At 45.6% G+C, this 17231-nt stretch overlaps 1 protein-coding gene across 1 annotated transcript in view; it reads left to right on the top strand.

Annotated features, from left to right (window-relative positions):
* Window positions 1-17231, top strand: part of ABCG5 (ATP binding cassette subfamily G member 5) — a 35554-nt gene that overhangs the window by 2295 nt on the left and 16028 nt on the right. The window contains 9 exon segments of the mRNA XM_022573951.3: window positions 6833-6969; window positions 7053-7151; window positions 11286-11418; window positions 12981-13120; window positions 13876-14005; window positions 14822-15035; window positions 15118-15323; window positions 16138-16192; window positions 16194-16274. Coding sequence (XP_022429659.2) covers window positions 6833-6969; window positions 7053-7151; window positions 11286-11418; window positions 12981-13120; window positions 13876-14005; window positions 14822-15035; window positions 15118-15323; window positions 16138-16192; window positions 16194-16274 — 1195 coding nt within the window.

Consider the following 17231-nt stretch of genomic DNA (forward strand, 5'->3'; position numbering starts at 1 on the left):
AGTAAATAAGGAATGTTCGTGTCTTAACCTCTGCTTTATCAAATCTTAACATTATACCGTATTTACTTAAGATCCTTTTTTGTTTTTCTAAAGGAGTTAAATATCACAGATTCCACTGAGGCTATCTATGTGCCTTTCCCCACCTCATTCTTCCCCTCCTGTTTCCCTGCATCAGCAAGTCATTGCTGGGGAGGGTGGAGCCTCCGGGGAGGCAGCCCCTTGAGGCTGGGGCAATGCCCTGTGAAGGTCACAGCTGAGGATGCACAGCTATGGGGGGATGCGTGCGTTGGCCCTGAAGAGGGAATCTTTGTGGCACATCACAGGGTCCACTACACTAGGTTATCCTGCATATTTTAAGGTTGAAAGATTCGGACAAATTGGCTTTCCAGGAGCCTCTTGATGGAGATCTTGCTTGCAAATTGTTGACACTTCCTGCCAGTCTTCACTTGCATTGCTCTCTTTAATAGAGGTGAGCAATATAAGTCTGTGAAAAAAGTTAAGCATGGTTAGCCTCTTTCGACCTGGGGAGTTAAATCCACAGCCACTCCCCTGCTGCAGCGGGGGGACAGCTGGATGGTAACAGTAGTGTTGTTAAGATGAAATGAAAAGGAATTCACCGGCGAGAATGGTTGCACTTCCCTGAGATTTCCTTTTTTTTTTTTTTTTTTCCTATTTTGGCTACGCCACGCGGCTTGCGGGATCTTAGTTCCCTGATCAGGGATTGAACCTGGGCCCTTGGCAGTCCTAACCACTGGACAGCCAGGGAAGTCCCTCCTTTTATTTTCTTTTTACAATTTTTAACCATTTCTGATTGTATGCATGTACCATAACATCCAGGGTCATCCTAATTTTCCTTTTGATAATTATACTTCTTTAAAAAGAAAAGCTGAGTTATTCCTATAATAATGTGTCACTTGTTTCCTTCCTTGTGTAGGATAAAAAAGGGTGGCATGCAGCACAACAAGGAATTGAACCCACTTCTCGGAAGTGTGTCCCACAGGCCGATGTACATCTTCATGCACATCTCAGCAGAACAGTGGGTGGAGCCCCCTGTTCTAGGGGCTCATGGGCTGGTGTCTGATGATACCTTATCATGCTTTTATGACTGTCCATCCTTTTATACTGAACGTGAATTCAAGGTAGACTGCAAGTTCCCTGAGGGTGGGAGCTTGGTCTTTTTTTTTTTTTTTCCTGCTGTATCCTCAACAGTTAGGAGAGGGCTGGCCACATCGTTGGTGCTTAATAAGTATTTGCTGAATAAATGATTAAGCAAATGAATTAATTGTATGAATTACTCTTAGTTTTTCAGAAAAATAACATGATTTCATTGGTGTCTCATCTAAAGCAGTATTGTTTATCAAATCTTTACTAGTGAGGCAAAAGATGACTTAGGTGTTCAAAGTCTCGCTAGAGAATGGTCTGCATAATGCAAGCCTGCCTACGGTCAACCAACACTCCAGGGGAAGGTAATTTTATTTGACTCATTATTTTTGATCATTTAGGACCTAGACTCTAGGCTGCATGCTCCCTTGCAGAAGACTATTTAGTTACAGGTGATTTCTGTCCATTTAGAGAGGATAAACCCAAAGGTCACAGTTTTATGGCCCTGTAGGGCATTAACCCTTTTTTTCTTTTTTTTTTAAATTGAGGTAAAATATACATAACGTAAAATTTGCCATCTTAACCATTTAATTTATTTTTATTTTTTATTGAAGTATAGTTTATTTATAACGTGTTAGTTTCAAGTGTACAGCAAAGTGATTCAGTTATATATATGTTCTTTTTCAGATTCTTTTTCATTATAGGTTATTATAAGATATTGAATATAGTTCCCTGTGCTATACAGTAGGTCCTTGTTGTTTATATTATCTACTTTATTATTTTTTTTGGCCACGCCATGAGGCATGCGGAGTCTTAGTTAGCCGATCAGGGTTCGACCCTGTACCCCCTGCAGTGGAAGCGTGGAGTCTTAACCACTGGACCGCCAGGGAAGTCCCCTTGTTGTTTATTTTATATATAGTGGTGTGTATCTGTTAATCCCAAGTTCCTAATTTAACCCTCTCCCTGCCCCCTTTCCCCTTTCCCCTTTGGAAACCATGTTTGTTTCTATGTCTGTGAGTCTGTTTCTGTTTTGTAAATAAGTTCATTTGTGTCATCTTTTAGATTCCACATATGTGGTATCATACGATTTTTGTCTTTCTCTGTCCTACTTCACTTAGTATGATAGTCTCGAGGTCTGTCCATGTTGCTGCAAATGGCATTATTTCACTCTTTTTTATGGCTGAGTAATATTCCATTATGTCGTGTGTGTGTGTGTGTGTGTGTGTGTGTGTATGTGTATTTTTATATTTATATTATTTATATATATATATCTCTCACATCTTTATCCATTCATCTGTTGATGGACACTTAGGTTGTCTATTTTTAGTTTTTTAAGGAACCTCCATACTGTTTTCCATAGTGGTTGCACCAATTTACATTCCCATCAGCAGTGTCGGAGGGTTCCCTTTCTCCACACCCTCTGCAGCATTTGTTATCTGTAGGCTTTTTAATGATGGCCATTCTGACTGGCATGAGGCAATACCTCATTGTAGTTCTGATTTGCATTTCTCTAAAAATTAGCCGTGTTGAGCATCTTTTCATGTGCCTGTTGGCCATCTGTTTGTCTTCTTTGGAGAAATGTCTGTTTAGGTCTTCTGCCCATTTTTTGATTGTTGTTTGTTTTTTTGATATTGAGCTGTATGAGCTGTTTGTATATATTGGAAATTAAGCTCTTGTTGGTTGAATCGTTTGCAAATATTCTCTCCCAGTCTGTAGGTTGTCTTTTTGTTTTGTTGATGGTTTCCTTTGCTGTGCAAAAGCTTATAAGTTTGATGAGGCTCCATTTGTTTACTTTTGCTTTTACTTCTTTTGCCTTGGGAGACTGACCTAAGAAAACATTGCTGCGATTTATGTCAGAGAACGTTTTACCTGTGTTCTCTTCTAGGAGTTTTATGGTGTCTTGTCTTGTGTTTAAGGCTTTAAGCTATTTTGAGTATATTTTTGTGTACCTTCTTAACCGTTTTAAACTGTACAGTTCAGTGGTATTAAGTACATTCACGCAGTTGTGCAACCATCACCACCATCCATCCCCACAGCCTTTCATCTTGTAAAACTAAAAGCGTTCTTTTTTTTGGCTGCATTGGATACTTGTTGCTGCGTGTGGGCTTTCTCTAGTTGTGGTGAGCGGGGGCTACTCTTTGTTGCGGCACGTGGGCTTCTCATTGCAGTGGCTTCTCTTGTTGTGGAGCACGGGCTGTAGGCGCGTGGGCTTCAGTAGTTGCAGCATGCGGGGCCTAGAGTGCACAGGCTTCAGTAGTTGTGGTGTATGGGCTCAGTAGTTGTGGCTTGTGGGCTCTAGAGTGCAGGCTCAGTAGCTGTGGTGCACGGGCTCAGCTGCCCTGCGGCATGTGGGATCTTCCCGGGCCAGGGATCCAACCCGTGTCCCCTGCACTGGTAGGCAGATTCTTAACCACTGTGCCGCCAAGGAAGTCCCGAAACTATTCTTATTAAATAATAACTCCCCTTCTGTCATTTTCTCAGCCCCTGGCAACCACCATTACACTTTGTGCTTTTATGATTTTGACTACTCAAAGTACCTCATATACATGGAATCATACAGTATTTATCTTTTTTAACTGGCTTATTTCACTTATAATGTCTTCATTGTTCACCCATGTTGCAGCATATTGCAAAATTTCCTTCATTTTTAAGGCTGAGTAATATTCCATTGTATGTAGAGACATAGTTTGCTTATCCATTCATCCATTAATGGACACTTTGATTGCTTCCACATTTTAGTTATTGTGAGTAACGCTGCTATGAACAAGGGTGTACAAATATCTTCAAGACCTTGTTTTCAGTTCTTTGGAGTATATATCCAGAAGTGGAATTGCTGGATCATATGGTAATTCTATTTTTAATTTATTTAGAACCTCTATACTCTTTTCCACAGTGGCTATACTATTTTATATTCCCAGCAATAGTGCACAAAGGTTCCAGTTTTTCCGCATCCTAACCAACACTTGTTATTTTCTATTTTTTTAATTGTAGCTGTTGGGTATGAGGTAGTATCTCATTGTAGTTTTCATTTATATTTCCCTAATGATTAGTAATGTTGAACATTTTTTCATGTGCTCATTGGCCATCTGTGTATCTTCTTTGGAGAAATGTCTATTCAAGTCCTTTAACCAATCTTGAACTGGCTTGTTTGTTTTCTGTTGTTGTTGTCATTGTTGAGTTTTAGAAGTTCTCTCTATATATTCTGGATATTAATCCTTTATCAGATATAAGGTTTGCAAATATTTTCCTCTCATTCTGTGGGCTGCCTTTTTGTACTGTGGATAGTGTCTTTGGTTGAAAAACATAAGTTTAAAATTTTCATGAAGTCCAGTTTCTCTACTTTTTCTTTTGTTACCCGTCCCTTTGGTGTCACATCCTAGGGCATTAACCATTTTTGCATCTAACTTTGCCACTTATTCCAATCTTCTTTTCTCCACTACTTGTACATACTAGTTTCTTATATCCTTTTTTTTTTTTTTCTGGCTGCATTGGATCTTTGTTGCTGCACATGGGCTTTCTCTACTTGCGGCAAGCGGGGGCTACTCTTTGCTGTGGTGAGCGGGCTACTCATTGCAGTGGCTTCTCTTGTTGTAGAGCACAGGCTCTAGGCATGCAGGCTCAGTAGTTGTAGCATGCGGGCCCTAGAGCGTGTGGGCTTCAGTAGTTGCAGTGTGTGGGCTCAGTAGTTGTGGCACACGGGCTTAGTTGCTCCACGGCATGTGGGATCTTCCAGGATCAGGGATTGAACCCATGTCCCCTGCAATGGCAGGTGGATTCTTAACCACTGCGCCACTAGGGAAGTCCCTTATATCCTTTTTTGAATGAGGATATGAATCCTTTTTGGTCAACCTGCTGGTACCCTCATTAATGAGTTAATAGGTATTTGACACATGTTCAAAAAAGGATAATATTAGTTACCTTTTTCTATGTTTAAAAAAGGATCCCCAAACTAAGTGACTTAATAAAAATCATTAATTATCTCTCAGAGTTTCTACAAGTCAGAAATTTGGAAGTGCCTTGGTTGGATGCTTCTGTTTGGGGTCCCTCATGAGGTGGTAGTCAGATGTCAGCTGGGGCTGCAGTCATCTGAAGGCTTGAATGGGGCTGGAGAAGCTACTTCCAAAGTGGCTCCCTCACATGCTGTCTAGCAAGTTGGTGCTCACTGTTGCGCAGTGAGGATGTGTGACATGAGAGGAACCCTGAGGGTCACCCACAAGAGGCTGAGAAGGAGCAGCCAGACCAGCAGGATTAAACCAAGAGGATGAGGTGGCATCAAGGCCAAGGGAGAGAGATTTACAGAGAAGGGCAAGCAACAGTATCAACTGCTGCTGGGAAGTCAAACAACATACAGAGAAGCATCTACTGGATTTGGCAACAAAGAAGGAGGCTAGTTTTGAGATAGTGGTGGAACTGGAATCCAGGTTACAGGCTCTTTGGAAGGTCTGTCAGAGTTGCGATTGGACCCCAGAAATGTAAGGCTAGGGAGGCTACGTTAGAAGTTAGAAGAACCACAGACAAGGCTTAATATCATGACTGGGACACTGCAGAGCACATTTTGAAAGACAACCCCAGTGAAGTCACATTTTGTTTCTTTACAAAAACTCTGCTCCCTTCCCCACGCTGACCTCTACCTGAACATCGTGGGGCTGACTCTGAGCTGTGTCAGTCATGGGTTAGATAAGAAAACCACTGCTCCAGGAGCTTGGCTTATACATCTTTGCACCCCTCAGAGCAACCAGCGGTTTCTTTAAAATATTTGAACAAAAGATCTTTTCTTTGGTTTTGCACAAGTCATCACATCCTCAGTAGAATTCTATTGCCATCTTCTCAGACAGCCCAGAGCCTCCTGCCTGTTTCCTGTTACTCATTCTAACTGCTTAGAAGCCTTGGTCAGGAAAGGCCTGGTGACTCCTGTTCCTGCCTCCATTAACTCTCTGGGCCCATGTAAGCTTGTGTCTGGGAAGGGCCAGCTGGTGTCCTGCCCTGAAGGATCTCTCTAACCCTAGAAAAAGCAAACCAGGAGAAACCTCACCCTCCAGTCACCTCAGCACAGGGCAGTTAGTTAATCCCATCTCCTCTGTGGGCAAGTTCTTAGCGACAGCCAGCTGGGTTATTATGCCAAAGCTCTCAGCGTAGGCTGAGGCCAACTTGGTTTTAACCAAAGGACTCGCTAAGCTAGTGCTTCTCAAACTCTAATATGCATGAGAACTACCCAGGGATCTTGTAAAAAGCAGAATCCGGGTTAGGAGTTGGGGCCTGAGAGGCTGCATTTCTAGCAAAAGCTCTCAGGTGGAGCTGAGGCTGTTCGGCCTCAGACCACACTTGATTAAGTCAGCGAGGCTCTGGACGGTGTCGCCTACATTCAGGAACCACCAGAGGATCCCAGGGGGTCACAGAAACAAATTCAGATGTCCTAGGATCCAAAAGTTTCCAAGAACCCTGGTTTTCCTTTTATTCTGATCCTGTATTTTCTTTTTCAGCCTCAAGCAGCTTTAAAAACAAACAAACAGGAGGACAAAGCTCCTCCAGCGCTGACGTGGAGGAGAGAAACAGCTTGTCCCCTCTCATTGAGGAGACAAGCTGGAAGGACTCATTCCAGCCATGAGCTTGTCCCATGAGGCCAAAGAGAGAACAAGTCAGGGCTGGACCGCGGGTTCACCGAGGGTCTCGGGAAGTTCCCGCGAGGCCTTGTGCAGGGCCTCCTCCAGGACCTTCTCTTGTCGCCTCCCAGGCTCGGGGAAAACCACCCTGCTGGACGCCATGTCCGGGAGGCGGCGGCGCACGGGGACCCTGCTCGGGTACGTGTTCCTGAACGGCCGGGCGCTGCGCAGGGAGCAGTTCCAGGACTGCTTCTCCTACATCCTGCAGGTGCGCGCGTCCCCGGCCCCTGCCCGGCTGCCCGCTGGCCCCGCAGCCAGCGAGGGGGCTGCTGACACATCCCTCCCCTGCAGAGCGACACTCTGCTGAGCAGCCTCACGGTCCTCGAGACGCTGTGCTACACGGCGCTGCTGGCCATCCACGGCGGCTCCCAGGTCTTCTTCCAGAAAAAGGTGGGTACCGCCCCGGGGCCACCCAAGGGATCACCCCGCTGTGGCTTTGCACCCCCTCGTCCCTCCGCTTGCCCCTTCCTCCCCTTCGCTCTTCACCCTTTAAGAGTCAAGGGCTGCGCTGGCAGCCGCTAGTCACAGGTGGCTTTGGGGCACTTGAAACTGACTAGACCTACTTGAGATGTGCTGTGAGTGTAAAATACACACCAGATTTCAGGAACTTAGTCTGGAACCACAGAATGTGAAATATCTCATTAACAACTTTTAAGATATTGATTGTTGGTCAAAATGGAAATATTTTGGTTGTATTGGGTTAAAGAAATTATACCACTAAAATTCATTTCATCTGTTTCTTTCCACTCTCTAAAATGTGGCCACTGAAATATTTCGATTCTAAATGTGGCTTGCGTGATATTTCTGTTGGGTGGCGCTGTCCTGAGAGCTCTGTGTTTGAACAGATATGGCTATTTTCCTCACTGTGCGTTGCCCTGCAGCCCTGTTGAGATTTTTCTCAACTTTCTTTGAGGCGACTTGAATGTGCCTCATCCAAACTGGATTCAGTTGGGGAAGGAGGAACTATTGAATTGTCAACTCTAAGTTCCAATCTGTTTCTTTAAGTGGACCTGATTTGGAAGAGGCTGCGAGTAAACTCACAGGGGCCTTACCTGGAAACATTGCCCCGTTTCTGTCTGGGCTGGAAACATACAACCAAGGACAGGTCAACGTGCCACCTGCGAAGCAGGCACAGTTCTCTGGGAAACTGGCTCTCAGAGGTGCCGGAGATCACTGGTGACATCTGCCTCAGAGGCTTCACCACTCTGAGGCCTCAGTGAAGGTTCCTCCTGGGCACACAAATTACATCTGCACTTCAGGCTCCAAAGCTAGCCTTCCTTTAATGCCATTGAGGCTCCAAGGGAATCCTCCATCTCAGCTGAAGGGGCAGTAGGTTACTCCCTTTTTATCAGGCACCTCAGAGCCTGTCACCAGGGAGTTACTCCTCTTTGTCCCTGGTGCTGGACTCTCAGACAGGGCTTGGCCAGTGCAGCCAGGTCTGAACTGTGTCCAGAGTACCAGCAGGCTTGTTTGTTGTCATGCCAAGTCAGGAAAGGGCATTCTTCTGTTTCAGAGTCCTGGACGTGTTGGAGCATAGCTTTCACTCCAGAGGAAACTTCAAGAAAGACCATTAGCCCCACAGAGTGAGGACTAGCCCTGTTCCTACCTAGAGGTTACCTTAGAGTGCTCAGAAGACATTGCGAGGTTCTTGCTATTCTACCAGCTTATTCTCTGGGCTCTTGTATGTGGCTGGCATCCATCAGGCCTTGTTCACACACATCTCATTTCATTCTGGCATCAGCTCTATGAGGGAGGCGTTATCTCCAACTTTCAGATCAAGAAACTGACCCCCAAGGATATCAAGATCCCACACCTCAGACTGGCAGAGCTGGGACATGGACCCAGGTGCTCTGGCTCCATCATGCCTCCCTGGGCCTCACTGTGGTCTGAGAAGACAGAGGTCGGAATTTGGCCCACGGGGAGGCACAGGCATCTTCACATGACTTAGCTGCCCTGACAGTGAGTGACAGGTGAGCCCCTATGTAGGCTTCCTGTCTGCCTGCTTTAGTATTTTTGTGTCTAAAATGGGTAGGAGAGGATCTCATTGGTATTTGGGTTGGAGAAATGAAGTCATAAGCAGATTCTTTTGAGGTAGTGATCCATTTACATCCCATACCCCAGGGAGAGAATCTGAGAAAGCCACCGAACCTTTTCCCCTGAAAATGCACATATTTGCACAAATATTTAGAAAATTCAAGGTACCTGAAGTTGGTTGATGGCAAATTTTCCCCATGTGAATGGTCCCTCTCCCTGGCACTGGCAGCCCCTAAGTGTCCTGCAAAGTTTCCTATCATAAAGCTCTCCCTGCTTGAGAGTACTTTCTGAGCAAATCCAGTCCACAGGATGTAAAATCCCGACAAAGTAGTTTAGGGAGAAGGAAGTGCCTGTGATAACAGAGCAGAGAGTGCAGCAGATCTGCTTTTGTCCTCTGCGAACCTGAACATAAAGCCATGATTGATGTGGCAGGCTTTGTCCTCCCTTGTGCTTCTTGGACCACTCGAGAACCCACACAGTTTACTCTCAGTCCCAGCTCTGCCATTTGCTAATGGTGTGACCTTGGGTAATCTATGAACCTGTCTGAGGGTCTGTTTTCTGTTCTATAATAGATAGAGTAATAATGCATCTCTCCTGGAGCTGATGTGAGGAATGAATCCGTTTATGTGAAATCACATAGCATGGAGAGGATTGATGATCCCAGTGGTCCCTTCCAAGACTCTGTGAATTCTATTCCCAGCAGTGTTTGCAAAACATGGGAGAGGCTTCTAGCCAGAGACATCTGAAACAGATGAAGTAAATGTCTCCCCTGTCCATTGCTTCTGAGCCAGGAGGGGCAAGTTTACTCCTTTCTTGCTGTTGCAGAGCAGATGAAAGGGACACTCAGGAATCTACCCTGGCTGGTGAACACATAAACCTTGCCATGTCAAGTGAAGCTCAATTCCAGAATCCTTCCACTCTGATGGCAAGAAGAGACAATCAGTCATATTGGTTTACATATGCATTTCTAACCTCCTCCTTATTCCTTTGTATCTATTTCAGGTGTATCCCTTTCTTTTGGTCAAAAGCATCATCTATTGATCCCACTCCCTGTCTCCTCTGGAACTTTGTTCCATAAATCATCCCCTCCTTTACTCCAGTTTAGTTTGCTGTTGTTGTTATTTTTTAATAGGGTATTTTTTAAAAATTATTTATTTATTTATTTTTGGCTGCATTGGGTCTTCGTTGCTGCACGTGGGCTTTCTCTAGTTGCGGTGAGCGGGGGCTACTCTTTGTTGTGGTGCGCGGGCTTCTCATTGTGGTGGCTTCTCTTGTGGACCACGGGCTCTAGGGGCACGGGCTTCAGTAGTTGTGGCTCGCAGGCTCAGTAGTTGTGGCTCGCGGGCTCTAGAGCACAGGCTCAGCAGTTGTAGTGCACGGGCTTAGTTGCTCCGCGGCATGTGGGATCTTCCCGGACCAGGGATCGAACCCGTGTCCCCTGCATTGGCAGGCGGATTCTTAACCACTGCACCACCAGGGAAGTCCTCTTTTTTTCATTATAAAAGAAACACAATCTCATTAGAGATGTATGGGAACAAAACTCATTATCATATATATAAGTATTCCCAGTCTCTTTCTCTCTGCTTTCCCCAGGGCCTAATGCAGATAGGGGTACTCAGTCAGGGGAGGACCAGAAATAGAGATTTTTGAAAGGGCCTCTGGTGGGGAGATAAGCTAAGGAAGGAAAGAGGGAGAGGGAGGGAAAAGGCCAACTTCTTGATTAGAGAGTCAGTAAAGAATTTTTTTTTAGTGCTGATTGTTTTGGGGAGTTGAGTAGTAAGCAGAGGATTTCAGGGAGCTGAAGGGTATAAGATAAGCAGAGTGAGGAGAATTAGGGAAAAGGAAATTTTTAAAAGTGTGTAAGTTATAAACTGGGTTCCTTTTAAAGTCCTTAAAGAGATTCCAATAAAGATTGGCTTTATTTTTAATTACTTTTGATAGCTGGATTATATTTGATGCAAAACCACAGTGAGATTGGGCCACATGGGACTCCAGGACTTATTTGGGTTACATAGGGGAAGCCAGGTTTAGTTCAAACCAAATTGATTTTTTTTACATGTAAAACATTTATTATAATAAAGTTTCAAAAACCAAAGACTAAAAAAATAAGCTATATCGTAACTATGCCTTGGGGGGGGGTTTCTCTATGGGCTGGACTGACTGTAGCATCTTAAAACAGGAGTCCAACAAATTCTGCATCGTTTCCTGCTGACTTTCCCTGAAGCAAGTTGAAGCAGTTTTTTGTTGCTGTAAGAACTTCTGAAAAAAAAATTTATGTCAATATTATTTATTTTAATCTGATACATATATTGTGATTTAAACCAAATTGGATTCTCTTGTAATAGGCGTGCTTTCCCTAGGATGTGGTGAGTCTGGAAGTGGCCCAAGCACTCAAGGGAAGTGTGTTGCCTCTCCCCTGCCATCCTCAGCCCATGAATTGGGACACAGCCCAGCAGTGACCAGCCTTCCTGGACATTGTGTCTCTTACAGGTGGAGGCAGTCATGGCAGAGCTGAGTCTGAGCCACGTGGCAGATCGACTGATTGGCAACTACAGCTTTGGGGGAATTTCCCATGGTGAGAGGCGCCGGGTCTCCATCGCAGCCCAGCTCCTCCAGGATCCCAGTAAGTGGGACCCAGAACTGCTACTGGCTGCTGCCTGTCATCTTCCATGTGTCTGCAGACATTTTCAGCCCTTTCTTCACAGTCTCCATTTGGAAAGGGCTTGGTTGGTTGGGAACTGAAGTCACTGAGGTTTCTCAAACTGGGGACCCAGTTTCTTTGGAAATCTAAGTAGTTCCTGATGCGATTCCATCACCCATGTACAAAAGAGCTGTTGGACTTGGAAGCACTGCGTTTGTGTTAAGGTTCAGTTAGGGTCTTCCATGAATGCCCTGTCCCTCCTTACTTCTTACTAGAGCAGCACCACCGTGTCTACTCTGGAAAGCCAGTGAGTTCTGCTGTGACTAGAAGTATTTATGAAACGGCAGGAATTAAAATAGGATTTTAAGTGATACATGAGAAAGTATATATATATTGGAAGGAGGGGCTATCAAGATGGGGTAGCCAGTCACCTGCCTCTCCTGCCTGGCTTCATTCTCCCCACTGTCTGGGGAAACCTTGCCACTTACATACACTTGGAAGAGGACATGATACATTTGGATACTTTCTTCACATTGGGGTAGACCAAGACTGCCTGCTCTTCAGAACAAATAAGAGGGATGTTCTTAAGAACAGGGTACAAAAAGTACCCTGTACCTTTTGGGTAGAAATAAGCTACAGTTAAACCCTCTAAAGAATCCAAATGCCTGTCCCATCTCGGACTTTGTTTCACAGGTCAGAGTTTTCTGCAGTGCAAAGACGCGGTTGGTATTGGAAAGTGCTAGACATGAAGTGACATTATGTCTTTTTAAAAAATTTATTCAAGTATAGTTGATTTACAATGTTGTGTTAATTTCTGCTATACAGCAAAGTGATTCAGTTATATGTACACACACACACACATATATACACATTGTTTTTCACATTCTTTTCCGTTAGGGTTTATCACAGGATACTGAATATGGTTCCCTGTGCTCTACAGTAGGACCTTGTTGTTTATCCATCCTATGTATAATAGTTTGCACCTGCTAATCCCAAATTCCCGATCCACCCTCCCCTACTCCCCCTCTCCCTTGACAACCACGAGTCTGTTCTCTATGTCTGTGAGTCTGTTTCGTAGATAAGTTCATTTATGTCATATTTTAGATTCCACATATAAGTGATATCATATTTGTCTTTCTCTGTTGGACTTACTTCTCTTACTGTGATAATCTCTAGGTCTATCCATGTTGTGAGATTTTGCCTTTTTAACCAGCCTCCTCTCAGCCTGGGTGCCAGCCTGCCAGCCCTCGTTCCCTGTTAGGGTCCCCTGGATGGAGCCCAAACAGTCTATAGTGCCACACGAGAGGCCTGACGTGGTTGCTGCCTTGTCCCTTCAAGGATTCAGGCTGGGATGTGCTCTGGAGCTGGGAGTTGGGCCCTTCCAGGTCAGGTGCTTTCTCCTGGGCTCAGGCTAAAGTACTGCTCACTGCACACTGTTTGGATGGGATAAGACAGCTCAACAAGGAACTGTTCAAATTTCTGAGGCTAGAGCACAGAGCCCAGGCTCGGCAGTGACTCAGATGTCTGACCTTCCTTTGCCGCAGAGGTCATGCTTTTTGATGAGCCAACCACAGGCCTGGACTGCGTGACTGCAAATCAGATCGTTGTCCTCATAGCAAAGCTGGCTCGCAGGGGCCGCATCGTGATCCTTACTATCCACCAGCCCCGCTCCAAGCTCTTCCAGGTGAGGGGGATGTCTGTTGTTCCAGCTCAGCTCATCCAGGGTGGGTATAGGTGTGCCAGGCTTGGGATCTCGGAGTAGAGATTAGTACTTAAACCAGAGCAATCCTGATGGGAAGGGCCAAGGATGGAAACTCAGTTCTTTTAGCACCTATCATGTACCAAACACCTTCTATACACTAGCTCTTTTAATCCACACAACAACCCTATGAGGTGGGTACCAGCATTTTCACTTTACAGAGGGGAAGAGTGAGACTTAGAAATGATCCAAAATTGAGCCAATGTCACAGTTAATAAAAAGCTGGAATTGGCATTCATATTCCAGTTGGCTTTCAAGTCTGTGTTTTTCCACCAAATCATATAGGTTTCCTTCCCCAAAAATCTCACCTTAATCTCCTAGGATCCTTTTAGGGAGCTATTATTTGCCTTTTATAGATGAGGATCTGAGATTTGAAAAAATTTTTTCGGTCCAAGGTCACTCATTCCGGGGCACAGCGGGGCCTCAAACCTATAGGTCCTCTGACCAGTTCCATGAGCTGTCCTCTATCCTAGACATGATGCTGGGTGCAGGCTGGGAGGCAGCAGGACCCACAGTGGCAACCCAGGCTGGAATGAAGAGGGACGCATTTTGAGAGGTTCTGATGGCCGCAGTAAGAGTACTGATGTATGGCTGAGACAGTCAAAGGACTGACTACTTGAGACTTCTTTTCCATAAGGATGGAAAAGGACAGACACTAACACTGTCTGTCGTTCAATCAGCTCTTTGATAAAATTGCCATTCTGAGCTGCGGAGAGCTGGTTTTCTGCGGGACACCGGTGGAAATGCTTGATTTCTTCAGTGGCTGCAGTTACCCTTGTCCCGAACATTCAAACCCTTTTGATTTTTATGGTAAGTTTTTCTTTTATAGTCCCCATCATATATGTTTTTTAAACTTTATCATCTCAGATTTCTGCCTAGATGACACCAGCACAAGTGGGTTTTATTTCTCCTTTTGTTTTGGTGTTTTTACTCTTCAAAAAATTAATTTGGCCGAGCCAATTAACTTGCCATAGATGACCTATCAGAATGAGGTGGGGGATCTCTTTTTTTTTTTTTTTAAACATTTTACCACTATTCTTCACTTTAAAAAAAAATAAATTTATTTATTTTATTTATTTATTTTTGGCTGCGTTGGGTCTTAGTTGCTGTGCGCGGGCTTTCCCTAGTTGCGGTGCGTGCGCTTCTCATTGCAGTGGCTTCTCTTGTTGTGGAGCACAGGCTCTAGGCACATGGGCTTCAGTAGTTGTGGCACGCGGGCTCAGTAGTTGTGGTGCACAGGTTTAGTTGCTCTGCGGCATGTGGGATCTTCCTGGACTAGGCCTTGAACCCGTGTCCCCTGCACTGGCAGGTGGATTCATAACCATTGTGCCACAAGGAAAGTCCTGGGGATCTCTCTTGAAATGGTGCACTTCTAATTTGTCAAAGAAAAATTAGCTGAACTTCTGAATTCTCCCAGACAGGCCTATCAGGATCTTCATGGCCCTGCTGTGGTAGCTTTAAAATATTCTGATTTTATAGGTGGGGATTAACAACAGGTATTATTTTGATGAGATGAGGTATTATGGTTAGCACTCCTAAATCAATGATGGAACATATATTAGTCACTGTGTATGTATGTGCATTTAAAAACACATGGGTCATTTTTTTGTGGGAAAAAAATTTCAGTGGACCTGACATCAGTGGATACCCAAAACAAAGAACGGGAAATAGAAACCTACAAGAGAGTCCAGATGATTGAATCTGCCTACAAAGAATCAGCAATGTATCGTAAAACCTTGGAGGATATTGAAAGAACAAAACACCTGAAAACATTACCAGTGATTCCTTTCAAAACCAAAGATTCTCCTGGAGCCCTTTCTAAACTGTGTGTTCTCTTGAGGTAAGAGCCTCACCCCATTTTAGATAGGTAGACATCCACCCATTAAAATAAAGCAATTAAAACGGGGTTGTTTGGCTTTCAGGAGAGTGACGAGAAACTTAATGAGAAATAAGCTGGCGGTGACTATGCGTCTCACTCAGAATCTGATCGTGGGTTTGTTCATCGTTTTCTTCCTTCTACGGGTCCAGAACGACGTGCTAAAGGGTGCCATCCAGGACCGTGTGGGTCTCCTGTACCAGTTTGTGGGTGCCATCCCGTACACAGGCATGCTCAACGCTGTGAACTTGTGTGAGTGCCCTGCCCAGGAGGTGGGCCCCCGGGGTCGGGGGAGCTTCTCTCTCCCTGAATATCTCCTTTCTCCAGCCAACACCTTGCAAGACTCCACCATTATAGGGGTATTTCTCTGAGCTCAACCTGGCCCCCTCCAGGTTCTCTCTCTGGGACAAGGTAACTCGTGAATTAGTAACACCTTAGTGGGAATTAGCTCACCAAGTGGATCTCCCTGAGCGTCTCTGAGGATCCCGGGAAGCATGAAGTTATGAGGAGACGATGCAGCAGAGTTTGGGCAGGGTTTTTAGAAGATCAGCCCTGGTATCTTCTCTTATCCATTAGGAGGCACAGCCCATGGGGGCCCGGATGCCTGGCCAACTTTGCACTGTTAACGTTCTTTTTGGAGCCTATTTTAGGACAGCCAACACCTGGTTTTCAAACTCAGTGGGAGTCCAGAAGCAATACCTAGTTGCCTGATGTTCTGTGCCAACACCCTGCAAGAAAAGAGGACAGAGTGCCTCACGTCACTCATTTGTGTCCCTTTTGCGTGTGTGTTCTTGAATTGGTGACACCCCTCCCCCCCACTTTAGAGAGACGGAAATGAATTGTGACAGCTTTTGTAATCCTATTGTAATTCAGGTAGAGTGTGGATTTCTGGGGTGGGGGTATTTATAGTTCTATGGATGTCAGGTTCCTTTTCTCCATGACTAGGGGGCCCCAGCTGGTCCTCACCATCCAGTGCTGATAGATCTCAAGTTCAGCCTGGGCTAGCACCCCACCTCCTCCAGCTGTGTGGTGACCGGCTGTTTTGCAACCTGCCTCCCATGCCCAGTTCCTGTGTTGCGAGCCGTCAGCGATCAGGAGAGCGAGGATGGCCTGTACCAGAAGTGAGATGCTGCTAGCCTACGTGCTGCACGTGCTCCCCTTCAGTGTCATTGCCACCATGATCTTCTGCAGCGTGTGCTACTGGTAAGGAAGGGGGTGTCCAGAGGCCTTCAGTTTTCCCGGGCCATGCTTCCCAGATGGTGGGGTCCCAGATGGCCAGTGGGACCTGTCGAGGGAGAGCCCCAGGGTAAACAGCTCCCTGCTCTGGAGGGTCTGTCTTTGCCCACCAATGTCCAGTACAGTGTCCTGTCCTTCAGGACAAAGAGAGGAGCCCCCACTGTGGGCCACACGGGACCTGAGAGCAGACCAGCAAGACGACACGCACCAGGGAATAACCTGTCCCGCATTCACTGCGGGGCCTGGCCTGAGGGGAGGGCTCTGGAGTAGCTGGGACCAGGTGCAGAGGCAGCGAGGCTGTCCACCCAGCTCAGCGTGGCTCCCAGGCTGCTGTGAGCTGGAGCAGCAACGCTGCCTGAGGTTTCATTTGACCGACCTGGGGCATCGTGGTTGGGCTGGGGTGACGGGGGGTGGAGGAATCAAGAGTGACTATGGGAAGAGGGCTTTGGAGAACCATGAAGCATCCCTGATGCTGGGTTTTGATTGATGGTTTGTAGACAGTGCTTTTTATTTCATAGAACTTTTTACAGATGCAAATCTGAAAATGTGTAGAGTTATTTGTTGATTTGTTGTCATAGGGAGGTGTATCTTCCCTAATCCCTCTGGCTTTCCCTTAAGAAACGATGGGGGGAATCATCCGGCATTCTGTGATTCCAGTAGTGAAAGGTGCCCAGCTTGTCGTTCCAAGAGAGGACTTCAGGCGGTTCTGGAGACACTGTCTTTCTTCAGGGCACTGGATTCATGTGTAGGTGCTTCTCCCCATAACCAGTATAAAGACCCCATGGTATGCGATGTGAATAATTATTATGGATCAAGTGAAATACAAGTAGAAGATAAGTGAGGGCCTGGTTTGAGCTCCAAGATGAAGAGTTAGGAGGTCTTATTGTGCAGACTCTTAGATGTTGTTGTCACCCTGGGGAGTGA

Source organism: Delphinapterus leucas, chromosome 13 (assembly GCF_059928025.1).
Source record: "Delphinapterus leucas isolate spDelLeu-1000000601 "Yukka" chromosome 13, BTC_Dleu_Yukka2, whole genome shotgun sequence".
Lineage (NCBI taxonomy): Eukaryota > Metazoa > Chordata > Mammalia > Artiodactyla > Monodontidae > Delphinapterus > Delphinapterus leucas.